At 50.8% G+C, this 19,331-nt stretch overlaps 4 protein-coding genes across 4 annotated transcripts; 1 reads left to right on the top strand and 3 right to left on the bottom strand.

The window, feature by feature from the left end:
* The first annotated feature begins 371 nt into the window (after positions 1 to 371).
* Positions 372 to 2,824, top strand: BO70DRAFT_364132 (aspartic protease). Its single transcript, XM_025543734.1, has 3 exons — positions 372 to 514; positions 672 to 2,484; positions 2,514 to 2,824. The coding sequence occupies exons 2-3, from the start codon at positions 717 to 719 to the stop codon at positions 2,579 to 2,581; spliced, it is 1,836 nt and encodes a 611-aa protein (XP_025397176.1). The 5' UTR covers positions 372 to 514; positions 672 to 716; the 3' UTR covers positions 2,582 to 2,824.
* Positions 2,825 to 2,981: 157 nt separating this feature from the next.
* Positions 2,982 to 8,439, bottom strand: BO70DRAFT_388826 (ABC transporter; the record flags this gene model as incomplete). Its single annotated transcript, XM_025546020.1, has 7 exons — positions 2,982 to 3,708; positions 3,768 to 3,878; positions 3,945 to 5,815; positions 5,873 to 5,894; positions 5,929 to 7,376; positions 7,452 to 7,647; positions 8,426 to 8,439. 7 exons carry the CDS (start codon positions 8,437 to 8,439, stop codon positions 2,982 to 2,984), a joined length of 4,389 nt encoding a protein of 1,462 aa, XP_025397175.1.
* A 5,335-nt stretch (positions 8,440 to 13,774) lies between these two features.
* On the bottom strand, positions 13,775 to 14,416 carry BO70DRAFT_296344 (aromatic alcohol reductase; the record flags this gene model as incomplete). The annotated part of the gene is made up of 1 exon (XM_025539532.1): positions 13,775 to 14,416. A coding segment is annotated over one exon (642 nt), but the record flags the coding sequence as incomplete, so codon positions are not given.
* Positions 14,417 to 15,458: 1,042 nt separating this feature from the next.
* BO70DRAFT_412155 (Ser/Thr protein phosphatase family protein) lies at positions 15,459 to 17,553 on the bottom strand (the record flags this gene model as incomplete). Its single annotated transcript, XM_025547306.1, has 2 exons — positions 15,459 to 17,161; positions 17,235 to 17,553. 2 exons carry the CDS (start codon positions 17,551 to 17,553, stop codon positions 15,459 to 15,461), a joined length of 2,022 nt encoding a protein of 673 aa, XP_025397173.1.
* Between the last annotated feature and the right edge of the window lie 1,778 nt (positions 17,554 to 19,331).

Genomic DNA, 19,331 nt, shown 5'->3' with positions numbered 1-19,331 from the left:
GCAGGACCTGACACGCGCTAAGGCTCGTGGCGATGGCAGATTGGGACAGTATAAATAGGCGATAAATGCAGGGCGTATTCTGGCTTTCTGATTGGTTGATCTTGATCGCTTCCGTTCTGTCTCCCGCTGTACCCCTCTACTGTCTGCCCTATGTGAGTTTGATAGGATTGATCTGGAGTTAATACCCGGACTCCACCTCAGCGCTAACATGCGTTATGTGTTGCATGGAACCACTATTCTTAGACACCGACCCTGCGCTTTTCTCTAAACCCTGTCAGCTAACGGTCAATCGTTGATTCCCATTTGTTTATAATCCGTTGACTATGCAAGTCCATGCTTGGATCATACAGTAGTTTCTTCTGTGCGTGTGTGCTATATGGGTTCTGTGTTCAGGATGATCACATTCCCATCGTTTCGTCCACTTAGGACGTTTTCGCAAAATGCTAACATGAGGGCCCAGGCGGCTAGGTACAAACAACCAACACATTAGGGGCGCTTAGTGTTCCTGATATAGGTATCCTATGCCATGGTATGCCCGCCATCGATCCAGGTTAACATCCTTCCCAGAAAACCTTCGGAAACTTCCAAGTCAGCCCTCTGCCAAATGTTCGAGGATAATCTCCCCGCCTTACCTCTATGATTCGAGTGAGCCTCTTCACATAAATTCCTGTTAACACATACCCTATATGATCGCCAACAGACAATTCAATCAGGAAATGAGGCTCCCACAGCATCATGCCCTCCTCTGGATCCTCAGCCTCAACCGCGCCCTCTGCTCCGTCCCGCGACAAGTGACCTGGTCGGACAAACAATTTGGACCCGACGGCCCGTGGCAAGCAGTCACCGTGTCCATGGGGAGCAACTACACCGAACTGGTCGTGCCATCATCCGAGGTGGCACTGTATCCGGGCGGGAGCTGGGAAAGCAGGATCCTCCTGTCCTCGATCTGCGACAACAAGACGCTCTCGTCCGTATGCTATGGGGATATAGCCGGTCTCTTCGACAGCGATATATCCGTTACCCTCGATAACACCTCGATCGAAACAGCCCCAGACGGAAACTGGGGCGACTTGTCCTGGGGATACACGGACGCGGTACCGGTGTACGCCCGAGCAACACGCGCGATAGACTGGATGACCATTGATGGATCCGCCGTTCCGGAAGTCGACCTGATCACGATAGCCGGGGGGTGGCAGACCTATCCCGGTGGACAGGCGTATCCGCTAGAGGTTGGAATTCTATCGCTCGGGAGTCCTGATATCAACCAGACGTTCGGGGCGGTGATCAAGATCAACGCCACCTTCATCACCAGCTATTTCTATGACCAGTCCGGGTCGCTGGAGATCCCGTCGTATTCATACGGAATGCACATTGGCTCTGCCCCGCTGGGGATCCCAGGCTCGCTTTTACTGGGTGGTTACGACCAGAACCGCGTGATGGGAGACGTATCGGCGCAGGCGTTTTCGAGCGGGAGTTTTCCGATCGAGCTGTTCGATCTGGGCATCGGCGTGGCAGAGGGCGGATCGCCCTGGAACTACTCCAACAAGTCCGGTCTCCTGGCGCAGGGGAATTCCTCCCTCGCTTCCGGGCTTAGGGTTATTGTCGATCCAGCAAATCCGTACCTGTATCTGCCTCAGAGCGCCTGTGATGCCCTCGCTGCGGAGTTGCCCGTCACGTACCAGCCGGATTATGGTCTTTATTTCTGGAATACCTCCGACCCGCAGTTCGATGCCATCGTCACTTCTCCGAGTTATCTGGCGTTCAGGTTCGGCAAGAATAATCTCAATAATGAATATATCACCATCAAGGCGCCCTTTGCGCTGTTGAATCTCACTCTGCAGGCCCCCCTGGTGGAGACACCAACGCAGTACTTCCCTTGCATGGCCACGAATAGTACACCTGCTCTGGGTCGTGCGTTTCTGCAAGCAGCCTTCGTTGGCGTGAACTGGTTCGGAGGCAAATGGTTTCTCGCCCAGGCACCCGGACCGGACGGATCCTTCATCGTCGACACAGTCACAATCGGCGACAACGACTCCACCATTTCCGGCTCAACAAACAGCTGGGAAGACACCTGGCAGAACACATGGAAAGTGCTCGCCACGCGCTCAACAAACTCCACGACATCAAACACCAGTACTCCCCAACCCACCACCTCCAGCACCCCCACAAAGACCAACAACGTTCTCTCCCCGGTCGTAAAAATCGGTATTATAATCGGCAGCACAGTCGGCGGCGTTCTAATCATCTCCCTTCTATCCGCCCTCTGCATCCGCCGTCGTCGACAGAGGAGGGACACAGCCATCCGGGACCAGAATCAGATCTCAGAGACACAAATGCACCAAGGCCCCGGGTCTTTAACGCATCAGCTCGTGCCTGTAGAGGCCCCGGATAGTATATGGGACCAGCGGAACGAACTGCACAGTCAGGAAAGATATGAGATGGGGGCGGAGAGAGGGCCGTTCTTTGAATTAGAGCCGGGGAAGGGTCCGATGGTTGAGTTGGATCCCGGGGAGGGGGTGGTCGTGAGGCAGTGTTTGAGTTGCCTGGGAGGATGTCGGGCGTGTCTTTGAACGTTATTTGATGGTTCTTATGGACTATTTTCCGGGTGGATTTGGGATTGTTATGCTGGTCCAGGTGTTTGGACACCTGGACCCTGGTCGAGGGGCTTTGATTCATGTGTCCATATATTTGCACTCTATAGGGCTAGCGTCTATTCTGTTTGTCTTTTCATCGATGGATCCCAGGGATGCCTAGAGAAGGGTTAATGTATATAGGTATGGTTTATAATATAGGGGGGTGTACTCGTCGCCTGCCCTGCTAGCGCATCTTGGCCGACCAACCTGGAGGATGTTCGACGTTGATGGAAAATCGCAGACGGAGAATCACAACTGCAAAAGGATGCTGGAGGGCAACCAGGTATTGAAGAAGTACAAACTCGATTGCCCCTACATTGAGGTTATACATAAACCCCCACGCAGGAATCACCCTCTCCCAACCATCCACAGCCCCCTAAGCCACCCCCCAGGAATGTCAATCAACTCCCTCGGCGACCCCTCCTCCACCAGCCGACCCGCATCCATCACCAACACTTTATCGAACTCCTCCACCATGTCCAACCGATGCCCCACCATAACAACCGTATACCCTTCAAACTCACTCCAGATGAGATCATGCATCATCCTCTGCGTCTCCACATCCACCCCACTATCGACTTCATCAAGGAGCAAAACCCCGCCGGTTGGCACGCGAGGGGAATCTATTGACACTGATACCGATCTTGATTTTGCAGAAGCGAGATTATCCACGATCTGTTGCTCCCTCGCACCGTCACGCAGACGGCGCCGCAGCACGGCGCGTGCCAGGCTCCACAGCTGCTTCTGCCCGTGGCTTAGCGTGTCAGGCGTCAGCGCCGCGCTGAGCCCCCCGCGCGCAGTCACTAGGGTCCAGAGACCTGTCCGCTCCAGGACCGCCTGGCATTCAGCGTCAGTTGCCTCGGAAAATGGGTCGAGGTTCGTCCGGAAGGAGGTCCCGGCTGGGAAGAAGGTGGCGTCTTGTGGGACGGCGATGAGACGTCGACGCAGAGTGGAGTGGTCGATTGTTTGCAGGGGTATACCGTCAATCGTTAGTATCGTGTTCCTGTTGGTATTGGACGACGACTGGACTGGGTCCAGAAGACGAAGCAAGAGGAGAATCACGGATGATTTACCGCTATTGGATTTTGATGATCAGTGAGTAATGTGTTGGCCCTGGATCCGGTTTAAACTGACCTTCCGGTTCTCCCACAAATAGCCACTTTCTGTCCAGCTTCAACTGAGAATGTAAGATCTCGAAGGGCCAGGTCCTGTGAATTGTCCACAGTTGCACTCATTGATTCACCGCTGCGCATATGATTCAAAATTAAAACTCAGCATCAAAAATACGAAAACGCAAAAAGGAAACTTTACCTATACAAAGCAGAAACATGCTGGACAGTAATTCTACCCCTATCAGGCCAGGTCGCATGGAGTCCCACGCTATCATCCGCCTCCCCAAGTGGCCGATTCTCCTCGCGGGGGCCAGTTTCATCGCCGAACGCTTTAATACGCGCTACAGCACCAATAGATGTCTCAAGGACAGTGTACATCCGCACCAGGCCAGCCAGCGTCTTACCAAAGCTCATGAGGGAGACTAAGCTGGCGCCGGTGAAGCCGGGGCTGGTACGAAGCTGAGTGGTCAGGGTCACGATGAGCACGGATAGCACGGCGACGACGATGTCGAGGACAAAGGACAGCCATCGCTGGATCATATTCAAGAGATAGGCTGGGCGTTGGGAGGTGTTGAGCAAAGTGTTGTTCACAGAAATTGAGTGCTTGATCCAGTCGAAAGCTCGGAGAGTGGCTGCGCCATTGATCGTGTTGAGATGGTGCGTGTAGAGCGGGCTCTTGGCTTCCAGATCTAAGAGGCGGAGCTGGCGGGATGTGCGAAGGTAGAATCGTTGGATCGCGTAGAGGAGTGCCAGGATGAAGGGGTAGGCGGCTATGATGTAGGGCGAGGAGATGGCGATCACCGCGGCCCCTCCGATCGCGATCCAGAGCTGCAGGGAGGTGTTGATCAATGCCTGCGCAAGTTCACCATCGATCAGGTTCAAATCCTGCGAGAAGAGGTTGGTGATTATACCAGTGTCGGTCTGTGATAAGGTGGACCAGGGGGTGGAAATAACTGTTCGCAACGCTGCATCGTGCAGACGCGATCCAGCCGTGCGGATGATGGTCAGCATACCGATGGCTGCCTCGCTCAGAACGCTGGTCAGGGCCAGACATTGTAGGAGGGCGTATATCCCCATATAGAAAGACTTGGATTGGCTGAAGGCATCGGTGCTCCAATAGCTTACCCAGATCGTGGGGAAGTTGAAGAGAAACCCACAAAACATGCCAAATGCAGCAAAGCTAACGAGCAGGACAGGGCCAATGCTTCGGCAGTAATAGGCAAAAACAGTAGTATCACCCATAGTTCTGCTCGATTCGTTGACTTTGAGCTTAGTACTGAGTGCTTTCTGACCAGCAGTTGGAGATTGGAGTGTGGGTGGCGATGAGACTGTTGATGTGGATGGTGGAGGAGATATTTCGCTGGCGGCGGCCTGCGAATCGAGACCGCGGAGAGCGTGGCGATTTGCGACAAGCTCGTTGTAAAGTCCCCTTTCCACAATTGTACCGTCCTTTCCCAGCGCGATGATGAAGTCAGCCGCTGGGAGGTGTCGAATAGCAGTTGTGCAGAGTATCACAATCGCTCCTCTAGCCTTGAGAATACCTGAAGGGCCGAACACGGCACGAAATATGTGCTCCTCGGTCGCGGTGTCCAGTCCGCTGAGAACATCGTCCAGAATCAACAGATCGCACTGAAGATACAATGCTCTGGCCAGCGCAATTCGCCGTTTTTGACCGCCGCTGAGGGCGAGTCCCTCGCTACCGATCTGGGTCTGGTCTCCTTGGGGAAGCAACTGCAAGTCGCGAGAAAGCATTGTTGCGTCAATAATACTCGCATATCTTTCCGCATCAAAGGCGTCAATGCCTTGAATGATGTCGCGAATACTCGCGTTGGGGAGGAAGGGAATTTGCTCGCAGTATCCGACTTGGCGAAACTTGGTCCGTACGAAGACTTCGCCGCATACAATCGGAGTCTCTCCTAGCAATGCTTTACAAAGTGTGCTCTTTCCACAGGCAACAGGACCAAAAGCCATGTTCAGACCTGCGGATATTGAAATATTGATGTTCTTCAGCGTCAAAGCGTCGGTCTGCCAGCCGAAGCCCCCAGCTGTGATTTTCACCAGCGATGGCAACTTCGCCTCGGAAGCCTTTTCGTCCCGGGATGCATCATTCCGAGGCGCATTTGTCACCACGAGTTGGCGAAAATCATACCTAGGCTCTTCTTCTAAATATATCTGGATTCGACAGACATGCAAAAGCCGAACGCAGCTGCGGGGCGACTTGAAAGAGTGTAGAAAACGGCCCGGAGAGGAGCTGGAGATAGGCAAGGGAGGTGAAGATGGTAGTGGGATCCAAGTTGCCAAAGGTAAACGCGAAAGCAAATACGGGGCCCAGAAGCAATGGTGTAAATCCAATGCCCACAGAGGTGACGAGAAAGGTTCGAAATTTATCTCCAGCGTTGAGTTCGTCCTTGCGCAACCTTTGAATTGATCCCTCAACCGGCTGAGTCAGTCCTGCTATCCTCAAGTGTTTCATGGTCCCGATCACGGTGGAAGTATGCCCGACTCGCTTTTGAATTGCCTGCATCCAAGCCATTTGCTTCGGGCCAACAAATCGCATCACGAAACTAGATGCGATGGCGCAGAGAACGACAACAATCAGAGGCGCTACAAAGGCTGTCCCGATCTGGCGCTGGAGGAGCCAGCTCACAATTGCCACTTGGAGGGGATTGGCCCAGAATTCATGCAGCTGCATGAGGCCCATCTGAACCCTTTCAACGTCAGTGCTCATCAATGTGACAGCCGCCTTGTCATCTTGAGCGGAAATCTGCTTCTGGGTTGTCCTTTCGTATATTGCCGAGACCAAGCATGCCCGCAGCATAAACAAAGCGCGTTCATGGAGATACCAATAGAGGGCAGTGACAATCGGCATCCCTGCGTACACCAATCCCGTCGCACCAATCAGGCCATACCCCTTCTTGATTGTTAGGTCGGTGTCCGGATCGGTGAGCCATTTTAATATCGTCTCAATGAGAAAGGATTGACAAAGTGTGAATCCGACCAGGGCGAGTCGAGGCGCAACTGGCAGAAGAAAGGGTATCGCTAATGTGCGAACAACTGCTTTTGCCAACCCATTCTGGTCTCCGTGAAAGCTGCTGCGCTGCGCATACTTCGCGAAGGTCTTCTGTAGGTTTTCTACCGCCACACGTCGTTCGAGAGGAAAAAGATCTGATAAATCCAGTGTCTTCTTATAGCCAGACATAACAAGGGGAAGAAGCCAGAGAAAGGTGCCAAGCCCGTATAGCCCTGAGGTTTCTTCGGGGCTATGTGCCTTCCGGTCGCACTGTGACCGCCTCTGATGGTGCAGGGATTCCAACAGAAGCAGAAAAGCCTTCAAAACAATCGCCGCAGTGAAAAGTCTGACAAAGATTAACTCAAAGTGAGTATGAGCTAACAGCCAGAGAGATCGGACTCGGGCGATCTCAAAGAGGATAGTCAGCGAGAGAAATGCGCTCAGTAGAATTGACGGTCGAAGAGAGCGAGAATGCTCGAGAATGGCCAGGAGGGAGATGCTTATCGACGCAATGAAATCTAGCGAGTTGGCCGTGGTGGACAGGATAGGCAAGGTAAGTGACTCGATACAGCTCAGAACCAGAAGGACAAGCCATAATATCGAGAGAATCACAGCCGCTGTCTTCGAGTTTTGGAGCACCGGTCAGTTGTAGACGCTTCAGGGTTTCAACCATTCAGATGGGACGACGAGACATACAACTTTAACAGACTGGAGAAATGCCCCGCCCACTATGGACGGTCTGCGGGCGAGCAAAATGACTCTCGGAATCGAGAGGGTAATAAACACAGCCGACGGGAGGATCGAGAGAACAATATTTTCAAATTTGAGCGTGAAATCGAAGTCTCCGCGACAACCCTCAACAGTAGGGCCAAACGAGCCGTCGCTCGCACAGCTTGATGATTCCATCCCAATGGATCATGAATTCGGGAAGCAATATCGGTACCCAGAAGTTGGGGCGTTCCCAACAAAGTGAGGAGTTGTGGTTGTGTTGCGGCATCCGCGTAAGCTTGCGTGATGATAAGGGGGGGAGAGATAACAAGGCGACCGCGTTACGTGGTACACGTGGACTTCCTGAAGGAACCTGCTAGGGACTCGATCCTGCGACCGGGACTTTTGCTTGTTCATTTGCCCATTCGTTGGTTACTTGCTTTCCAGTGGCTTTTTTTCCCCTTCTCTGTCCCTTGCTCGGCCCCCGACTTTCTGAAAGCACGCAATTGAGCCCTATCGCAACGGATATTTGACATCTCTGACGTCTTCCGTCTCAGGTAGTTAGAAAGTCAACGTGATAGTGGACTGAATGGGAGTATACTTATTCGCCCACGGCTTCAGGCACAGAATATCGATTCTAAATGGCCATACCTTTCGAAAGCGGCAATGTGTGCAGGCAGTACGTATTCTGCCCGCGACGTCACACCAAGCTGCAGCGGCAGGATCAGGTTCTCAATTGAGTCGAAGGATTTTCAGTCAGAGCTTGTAGAGATCAGCGTGCCAAAAAAGAAGCAACTCCAAGGCGTCGTGCCGAGTGCAAAGCCATTTATAATCCTGGCAGAGGGTGTGATAGACAAAGTGTAATGCTATAGCGACAACTCCGTAATGGTTTAAGATACTCAGGACCTGTACGGACTGAAGGTTAGAGGACTCGATCTACCCCGCGCGTAAATAACATTAACGCACTAGGCCCCATATTGGCCGTCCTCTGGTAATATGGCAGCCTTTCATGGCAGTGCTAGGCTTGAAAGTGTTCGTTCGAGCAAGTCTTGGGGAATAGTCCAGGGACATCCGACTGCTGCACAGCCCAGTGTTCCTCCCCAATTCACGACACCGGACGAAAACGTGTGGGAAATCTTCTTAGCGGTATCAATGTAGAGGACATCGAAATGCGGGAAGGCGTTGGTCAAGATGGATCGGTGACAGGTATGCGGAGTATCGAGAGGGCAGATACCGTGCGATTCTAGGTGTAGAGGTATGATTAGAGAGAATTAACCAGCTCTGCGTTAGACCCGAGGGGCACCAGCGACGTCAACCGTTTCTGCTTGGATGGTCAGGGCCCCAGAGCTCGTTCTATTTCCTGTAGTGTACATCAGAGACACGCTGCATTGAAGGGACTGGTATCAGTCCATTGAAGAGAGGAGGAAAGAGGTGAAGCAATGAGATGGGAGAAGGGAAGAGAAGAGGGATGTACAACAAGAAGACCCTCCGGCCGCGCAACACGCGCTTACCCGAAAAGGAACCCGCTAGCAAGCAATCTGTCGCACCACCCAACGCACAGTATCTAGCATGACTGAGGTCGAATTGAATCTTTTAGTTGTGTGACCTCTAAAAATTCTGTATAAGAACCCCAGACTGAAAACTAGTAACTCCGATGCGCAGTCATAATTGGGACTTGACCCAATATTCATTATATACACACCCTCCTTGTTATCCTTGCATAGAAATCCACCGTCATTACTACCACAAACTTGGGATCGGACAGAACCCCACGCAACCGCGCCTTCCTGCCGCAAAAGGGGTGTAAGACCCCTGATGGGCCTTCTGAGTCGCGAAACCGTCCTGCGCCCAGCGACCAGGATCAAACCGCAGCGGGTTATCCCAGTGGACAGGGTTCTTGTGCGGACTTGCACAGCTTGCAATCATGATGGCGTCTTTGGGAATCAAATACCCGCCGGGTAGAACTGCGTCTTGTTTGGCGCTCCGTGCTGTCTGGAAGCTGGGGCTGTGGAGGCGGATGATTTCGTTGATGAAGGAGATGAAGGAGTCGAGAAATTTTAGGCTGTGGATTTTGTTGTAGATCCAGGGGTTGGTCGGGTTGGTGTTGTTTCGGTGGTTGCATCTTTCCTGGTATAAACGTGTCTCATTGCCGGGGTATCGGACGAGGGAATATAGTTCCCAGGAGAGTAGGGATAGACTGGCTATGAAACCTGTGCTGCAGCTCACCACCACATTGCTAAGGAGTAGGTTATATGGTAATGTTTTGTTTATGGCGATCTGAGAAGGTTGTACTATATATGATGGAAGATAGACCCGAGTATCGTTGGAAAGATCAAGAATGAGACTCAATACTATTTGAGGTTGGGTTTAATTTGATTATACATATCCACCCAGATAGTTTTCTCTACTGCAGGAAATGTTTGGGACTTTCGACAAGCATTGAATGTGTCTTCCATGGAATAGACGGGCGCACTGCGGTTCTGTGTCTGATGGGATGTTTCCACGCCTCCGGGGCAGTCACGACGTGGTCTTCGAGAAATAGAGAAGTAATTAGTGCAAAGTAAGCCCGAAATAAAAAAAGAATATCCTATAGACAAGGCAATATGGCAAAGAGTAATTGCGGTTACCACTACAACTACTTCCTGAAGGTACACAAGGCCTTAGTTACTAGTACTATGCCTTCGAACTACCTCCCCAGCGACCGAGTGGATCCTTCCATCTCTGCTTGGATATGGCACCGAGGCGCCGCTGTTTCTTCTAGCCCTAATTTCCCCAGCAATATCACCACCAAGGCGTCTAACATGAAGCCTCCCAGACGGAAATCGCTCCAGATTATCTTGCGAGGTGGCATAACATTGTCGGAATGGCGTAGCTAGCTTGTTGCACATTTGCATACAGTCTCGCCATACTCCCCTCGCCATCCCCGACTGGCATCGACGGTGGGGTGGCCGTCTGGGCGAGTGAATGCACCTTCCCCGGGTGCCTCCAGCAACCACCTTCCCAATCTGCGTTTCCACGACGGCGAGCTCCTGTTCATACCCCCCCGTCTTCCCCTCTGACTTCTTTCTCTCCTCTCCTCTTCTCTCCTTTCTCTCCTCACACCTGGCTTTCCTTGACTAGTATCGTTTTCAACGCTCTACGCTTTCAAGATGTTCCCTCGTGTTGTATCCTCGCTTTCCTCTGCGTTTTCTTGTGTTTCTTCTGTTTTTATGCCCAAGGAGGGTCCGGTACGGCCTCCTTGTGGTGCCACTCCTTCTTCTGCCAGTTCTGTTTCTTCTGTCACTCCTTTCCCCCGTTCCATTCTTTCCCGGTCTCGGCGGCTGAGCTCGTCAGTCGATGAGGTCCTTGCATCAGACGCAGCTCTGACTGCGGTTCGTAAGGACAAGTCGACGAAGCGGGTTCAGTTCACTGAGGCCAATTCTGTCGTTACCATTTCCCGGTGGATTGTACCGGGTGAAAACACCTGGCGGCGTGGGGATCTTACCCCTCGCCGTTCACACTCCCTTGACCGTCCCCGGCGTCGTCGTCGTTCCTCTCGTTCTTCTCGTGTCGCTCGTTCCTGTGAGCCTGTTGCTCCTGTCCGTTCCTTTAACCATGCTTATGGTGCCCTCGCTTTGTTCGGTCTTATGACCTTTCCCCTCGTTACCATGTATATCGAGTCGCTCGTTCGTTCCCTCTTTTAACTGTCTTTCTTTCATTTCTTTCATTTTCACGCTCTTTACCCCGACTTTTCATCGATTTCCTTTTCGTCATTCCTTTGATCTGTCTTCTCATGGATTTCCTTTTGTCCTTCCTTTGACCGGTGTCACTTGTCATTTCATTTATTTCCTTGTGTCTTTTTAAAAGCATTTGTGGATTTTTTTGTCCGACCTGGCCACTCCTTGCCACATTCTGCTTTTCCCTCTGTTTCCTTTGAACTGGCTTCACACTCCTTGTATTTCCTTTCGTCGCTCGTTTGGTGGTTGGTTGTACCGGGACCAGCCACCCCTGCTGACTGTACAGCAGCTCCGGCGACCGACTTGCGATCGATTGCGATGGACGGAGAAGCTTGTTGGCTTGGTGTTGTTTGGCGTTGGGTAAGTAATATACTCTTCTTGCTCAATGGCAATTGACCTTGCTCATTGATTAGGTTGTTTGGGGAGATGGGAAGATGGAGAGATGGGACGGCGTTGGTGGCTAGTTGTTGTCCGGGGTTGGGTAAGTAATATATTCTTTTTGTTCAGCTCAAGCTAACCTTTTCTGGTCGATATAGGTCGATTGGGGGGATGGAGAGATGGGGAGACGGGACGGCGCTGGTGGCTCGATGTTGTCCGAGGTTGGGTAGGTAATATCATGCTTTTTGCTCAATGGAAGCTGACCTTGTTCATTGATTAGGGTGCTTGGAGAGATGGGGAGACGGAGGGACGGGACGGCGTTGGTGGCTTGATTTTGTCCGAGGTTGGGTAGGTAATATCATTCTTTTTGCTCAGCTCAAGCTGACTTTCTTCACAGGTCAGATTGCTTGGTGGAGAGATGGAGATGGGTTTCCTTTGTCTTTTCCTTGTGTCTGGGATTGGGATATGGAGTTTTTGCCTTCTTGCTGCGTTCTTGCTGCGTTCTTGCTTTTACCATTGTCCGACCTGGTCACTCTTTTGACACTTTTCCCTTTTCTTCTTTTGACGGCATATGTGGTTTCTATTTTGTCCGACCTGGTCACTCTTTTACCATCAGACATTTCCTTTCTCATTGCCTTCCCCATGTCCGACCTGGCCGTTCCTTCACCATCATATACCCCCCTCTTATTGTGTCCCCTATGTCCGACCTGGTCACTCCTTTGACACTCTCTCCTTGTCTCTTTTTCAAAGCATTTGTGGTTTTTTTGTCCGACCTGGCCATTCGTTGCCACTTTTCTGCTTTGCATGTTGATTTGTTTTGATGTCGATAGACTTCTTGCGTTGTATTCTCCCACTCCGGCGAGGGTGTAGGAGCTGTTTGTGAGGGGCTTGAGACCTGGGATTTGTTAATGTCACTCGTCTTCTGCTCCACATTATCTTATCTTCGTAGCAATGCTCTTCCTGTAGCTCCAATTTTGCTTGGAGAGTTCCGTTGCAACTCCGGGTTCAGGCTAGCATATCCAATCTCTACATATTGGACTTTCGCCTGTTGTTAAGATTCGCAGTGTCATTTGCACTTTTCCCCTGCCATAAGTAGGTCTCTCTCAGCTCTGAATATCCACCGGAGCCTGACCATATTTTGACTGTTCAAGTGGACATCCACCTATCCACCAGCACGCGGATGGCGTCGCGTGGATCTCCTGCCTCGGCAGAGTTCATCGACAGCCTCCCGTAACACAAACGCCAAAACACTTTGAAAGCGACGCTGTTCCCGGCTTTTGGCATTGCTAATCTTTGAAACATCTCTCAACTGTTGCGACAACTCGAGAAACGACCGAAACTCTCCATCGGTTCTTATATTGACCTATCGAAAAAGCTCCACCACGGTATCCATGGCCTCTACACAGCGATGCGTTTCCGGGTGTGATCGGTCGCCAAGGATTTCCAGAAGAAATATAAAAAGCGCAGAGATGATATACTATGGGAGTAACCTGTCATCATGGGCTAGGACGTCAAATCAAACCAAACAAAATCAAGTCAAATCCACAGGGGACCGTGTATTCACAATTCCAACCTGTTACACATACCAGAAAAGCACAGGCTGATCGGGCAAGAGATACCTCAGAAAATCCACGCAAGCGAGCGCAACCGTCGTACCCTGGTGTGCAGACGACACGATCTCCGAATATAAAGCGGAAGAAAGGGTGTCGATACGCGAGAGGAGATCGCTCTACGGACAATGGACCTTCGCCATGTGGTGGATGGTCATGAGGGAGCTGTAGTATCTGAAATTCAAATGGAGAAGGGTTATCGGGGTTGAGAAATTGGAACTCGCGTTGGGGGTGGGGATGGAGATGGGGATGGGGATGGCTGTCGGGAGACGATCTTGAAGGGATGCGTCTTTGATACTTTCCTTGGCCCAAGATGGGAGTCCCAGTGAAGAAATTGAACTGGTGAATACCAGGTCTTATGATTAGGTACGATGGAAAATTTGGGTACCAGCTAGCTAGCTAGTTAGATAGTGGAGGGTAGAGGGGTTTCACCTGGACAGCCTTCCATGAAAGAAGGTGTTGTAGGACCTTCTTTTATTCTTTCATATTGAGATCGCTTTATAAAACAAAGATATACAGATACTCGAAAATGATATAGTATTGAATACAACCCATAGGGAAGTATTTTGGGCAAAATAAAAGACTTTTCCGTTTTATAATCATACCGTCAATCTAGAGATTCAACCACCGGGCAAAAAAGTGGGTGGGGTATCTTATATTCTATTCTCTCAGACACATAGACCCCCTGATTCTCCGTGGCATCAAGATGCCGGATGATACCGCCGACAGCCTTGACTGCTCCCGAAAGAGTGGTTGTGCTGAACTTGCGATCGCCGCCATCGTACAAGTCCACGACTGGGCCTGACAAGTCAATCAGGAATTTGGCCATGAGACCCCAATCAAGAAACGGTCCAGTGAGCAGACGCGTATATGTCAACTTGCACTCTCGGGACAGATCGTCGAGATATTGTGCGATGGCGACTTTATCGGCGAAGCCGGGGAGGTTTGCCGCGTTGGCGTTGGTGGTGTCCGAGCCAAACTCCGACGGAATGAACCGTGGGATTTGAGCGGCAACGGCGGCATCGATCAGTCGGAGGTGGATGTCTCTGGGGATTGCGCCCAGCGTGTTCACGACAACGTCGTGGCCGGCAAGGGCTGAGGAGAGGGACTCCATCGAATCATATTTGACCTCGACTACATGAGCGCGGGAGTCGAACTGAGAAGCCTTTCCGGCTCGTGTCAGGACTGTTACCTGGAATCCGGCGTTCAGGAGTTCTTGGAGAACGGCTGGGCCGAGGTTTCCGCTCGCCTGTTGATGGGAATTAGATGAGCCATAAATTTGGGAGTGGGAGGGAAATTAAACATACACCTGAAAGGGCGACTTTCACAGGAGAGGTAGACATGTCGAGAAGATGATAATAACACCCAGCTGGATCGGGGGTCAAGAGAACAATGGTATTTTAGATGAAAAATAAGGCGAGTGACCTGCTTCAAGGTATGGAATCAATCTCAAGAAGACATGAATAGATTTCCAACGAAATCATGATTTATATAGAAAAAGACCTCTCATCCAGACAATGTCGTGATGCTGATTACAGATTCACTGCGGAACGAAAACGGGTTGCTTTGCTTACTTAGTACGGAGTAGAGCAGCGGATACGCCCGTCCCGGCAAACCTTAAATCCCTGACATAAACTCTAATTTAAATTGTAGCCAATCGTGATCGGTCCTTGTTCAACCTTATTCACTTATGCAACGGTTAGTACCTTATGTGATTTATGAGACACGGGGTTGAGGATTATGCCATTCCTTTCCTTTGTCATGGCTTCACGATCACGCCACCGCAATTAATAATTATATTTACTAATATCAGGAATTAATCTCCGTTGAACCGAATCGGGTGTTGGTTTTGAAGATAATTCTAGAAGTTGACGGAGGAATGCTCATCTTCCGAACTTAGCCAGCCTCTAGGTGTAGAAAGAACACGAGTATTAAAAAACTAAGATTGATGTTCCTTTGCTTTGTAAGAAGAAAAAAGAAACAAGAGGGAGGAGGGTCGGGGGGGGTAAGCATGTTCTATGCTACTGCTCAATTCTGAAATATACATTTAGTCGCCTATTTATTATTAGAACTTGAAATCGAGCTACAGCAAATATGTGAAACCATCACTTTTGTCAACTCTTGAAAATGATAATAGGCGTTGAGAAATTTGGGGGGAAACCGCTTTCATGAAATCCTTTCACAGGATACTGATACTGGCATGTGCATGGTATTCAGCACAGCCCCCCCCAAAATCCTAGTCGCACACCTATCACTCCAGGCATTATTTCCAACGTCCAGGTCCGGTTCCCTCATGGCCCGATACTACAGGAGGTAGAGTTCTCATTCCACGCAACCTGGGCATATTTCTGCAGAAAGCTCCTGGTCGTGAAGGACTTTTCCATGTAATAACTGACATTCTTATCAGTGTAGCCCAGATTCTTGATAATGTCCAGATTCAGAATGCCTTTCTTTAGGTGTTCTGTGAACACCAAGTCTACCGTCTTGGTCATGCCCGTGACGATGTTGCCCTTGGCTTGGATATTCTTCGGGATGAGGTATTTTTCAGGGACCGCACGGTGCTGAGTGTCGTCGCCACAGTCTGGAGAACTGACTGAGATACTGCAGTTGCCGAAGTCGTCGGCTGTGACATGGCCGGGGTTGAGTTGTTCCTCGATGGCTGGGTGGTTCATCAGGGGCTGCTGGTTGGAAACGCCGTTGTTCGGACCGGGAGGATAGGTGGAAGAGCTGGACATGTCACATGCCCCGGCTGGATCCTCATTTTCACACATGTCACCGTTGTTCAGTTTGCAGATGACCTGTGTGGCCGTGTCGTAGGGAACATTGGCGAGGTACAGGAACGGATCGTTGTACGGGCTAACCGTGAAGCCGTCACCCACCGAGAACGGACCCTTGTATAGATCATAGCGAATGCCGGCGGTGTTCATCAGAATCAACCTGGGAGAATCATTCCGATTCACAGTGGTGTTCAACGCCAATCTGACCATCGAAAATATGTTTCCCGGGCAGTTGAATCTCTCGGACCAAATATAGTATGTCTGAGGAGCGCAGCCAAGCACCTTGGTTAGGTTGAGATTCACTCGCGCATTGTAGATATCATCGGTGGTTTTCAGCCCCAGGGGGGTGTCGAATCTGTCTGGGATGTCGGGCCCGGTCGCGCCGATTGCATGGTATGCGAAGGTTTGGCGGTTGAAGTCGAGGTAGCGACGGTCGAGACGGACGACCTTTGTAGAGATAGCATCCGTGCTAGAAGACGTCGTGCTCGATGGGGGACATGTCCTCGTCGGCATGTCCACTCCGGTTATTGTCTTCGATCCATTCCAGCTGCCTGAGCCTGAGAGTGAGTCTGATGGTGCCACGTCGCGAAGGGCAAGCCATCCGACCGTGTCAGAGTATCGACCCGACTCCAGGCCAGAGGATGCCCCATCATAGCATTGGAACTTGCGGAAGTGCGTATGTCCGCCTAAGATCTGGAGGGGGGTGTTGGGTTTGTTCGTCCGGAACCAGTCCTTCATGCAGATCAGGGGATTTTCTGTTCCACCGTACTTAGGGTTTTCGATCTTGCAATTCTCCGCGACGTCGGCGTGCCCAATAAGGAGGTAGAGATCGGCGTCTTTGCTCATGGCCTCTTGAAACCACGTTGTTTCGACTATGGCTTCGTGGCCTTGGACGGAGACGGCTGCTGGTCTCGCAAAGTCCTGAACGGTGAACCCAAATGCTACGACTTTCAAGCCGTGCTTTGTAGTGAAATATCGGTATCTGTGCCCGATGGACACATTCTTCCCATCGATGTCCACGTCCACGTTGCTTGTCAGATACCGGTCACCGTAGATTCTCGCGAGGTCTGTTCTAATCTCCTTTGTGACATCAAGATCGTAGAGGTCGTTGTTGCCAATTGTGAGTAGGTCGTAGGGGAGGTTCCTGAAAATCTTATTCGATATCCGGCCTTGGGGATTCGTAACATCGCTGAGTCCGTTGCCGGTCACGATGTCGCCTGGGATGGTCAGACGAGTTAGCTATGGGATGAATACTTCATCGTTTATATAAGCAGGGGTTTAGAGAAGTACCGGTGTCAACGACGAGAAGGTCAACATTGTATTGATCCGCCTTGTCACGCATGCGTTCCATAAAGGAGACAAGGTCGCCCAGGTCGGCACCATAGTTGACCTCATTCAGGTGCCCTTCCAGCCATCCATGCGAGTCGGTTGTGTGAAGAAAGTTAATCTCGCCCCAGGGGAGGGACCTCCAAGGCCAGTATGCCGTGTTGTGGGCGTCAGGTTGTAATTGAGGGGCGACCATTGGGGACTTTTCCCAGTCAGGCTGCCTATCCTGGGCAATGGCTGGGATGGCAAGTGCTGCCACCCAGACCAGGGATAAGAAAGCCATGACGATTTATCAAGGTGTTGCTAGACCAGGGATATCGGTCTTGCTAGAAGACCTGGCAGCTATGGTAGCCGTCATTCCGGGTCTTATGTACCACAGCCATACTTATCCCCGCCTCTGGTCTGGCTCTGGACCGTCTCGGGGCCTTCCGGGAGCGGAATGCCCCACTGCAAAGTGAATGAGGCATGTCATACCCCGTACTCGAAATGTCATATCCAACATGTGGTGTGGTTGCCATGGATTATGTTGAAATTACTGGCCCTGGTTGGCTGGCTTGGGGAGATGTGGTCGTATTGTCGAGTAGAAGTCTTTAACCGTGTCACTATCCATTAACTTGACATCATGACAAACTGCTTTGTTGGAAGCTATTAGATATGCCTTTTCAAACTTTCTTGTGGTATGGCAGTTTATTTCATTATCATGGCGTAGGCTATGGGCGGGTCACGATTGGATGCCAGTTAATATAAGACCTTTCCAGGACCAGCTGAGTCTGAATTGGACGGAATATGGTGATCTGGAATATTATTGCATATTTGGTTTATCAGCCATTTGTTTCTATGGGGGATAGAGGGTGATGTTCAGTAGCATCTCATGAATTGATAGTCCCTCTCCCGTGCCAACCGCAAACGGACATGACATTCAATTGTTTTCACGGTATTACTAAATGTGGTAGATCGTATTATCCGCGGAGTACTTACTGACAGACAAAAAAGAACTTTATATTAAGATCCAGTACGAACCTGGAATTTCCCAATAGTAGCGTCCAGAGTATTTAATTGCTCTGTCGATTATTTCGCAGCTGGTGTGTTCTGCTAAATCCCACCTGCGGTGGGAGGCGATGAGAGCAGTAGAAACAACGAACATGATACCACACTTTCTGTCATGCCGTAACCTGGGGATGTGACAGCTTGGGAAAAGATTCCGTCCTCCTTCCGCATTTAGATAACCATGCTGTTTTCGGTTTCCGAGCTCATCATTCTCAATCCACGCCATAAACATAAGATCTCGGAACCAGCCATACAAGTAACCCTAATGAGATCAACCCAACAGACCACCACAGCCGTAGGTCCACATTTAATCACTCTACTTCCCTCTAATCACGGTGTATTCAACACATTTGTGCTAGGAAACAAGCACATACGACCATAGGGTGTGGAGAACAGGGCTTCCCGTCCGCTCAGCCGTACTTAAGCCACACGCCGGGAGGTTAGTAGTTGGGTGGGTGACCACCAGCGAATCCCTTCTGTTGTATGTCTTCTTCTTTTTCTTTCTGGAGATTTTTTTGAACTTTGGAAGCAAGATGGTGCTGGATGGCGGCCTTATAGATCTTTTGGCATATCCCTGTGCGACAGACACGGTTTGTGCTACGCTGCGGCAAAGGATGGCTGCCGTGTCACCGGCTGTCGTCTGATGCCTTAGGCAGGAACCGCCCCATGTCTCTTCACTCTCAACACGTCGAGTAGCTTCATAACTTCAACTTTTGCATATAACTCTGGATTTCATTTGGTCATCAATTCCACTGCTCCTCGGCCGGTGTCGCCTACTGACCACTGAAAGCTAAGAACCCCTGCAATTTTGATGTTCTCCATAACATCTACCTGATGATTTGACAACTATGCGATCAATCTCCCGATCGGATTATGGATCTTTGAATGGCGACCGGTATCTTTACGCGTTTTCCATTGAGAACATCCTAGACATGGCTGGTGTAGACAGATCATAGCCCCTAGTCTCGTCGGACGTTCGCGCCATATCCACTCCAAGTCTCTCGTCCACGATCA

Source organism: Aspergillus heteromorphus, assembly GCF_003184545.1.
Source record: "Aspergillus heteromorphus CBS 117.55 chromosome Unknown BO70scaffold_22, whole genome shotgun sequence".
Classification (NCBI taxonomy): Eukaryota; Fungi; Ascomycota; class Eurotiomycetes; order Eurotiales; family Aspergillaceae; genus Aspergillus; species Aspergillus heteromorphus.
Note: the sequence above shows the minus strand (reverse complement) of the source record. Positions and strands in the feature narration are given on the sequence as shown.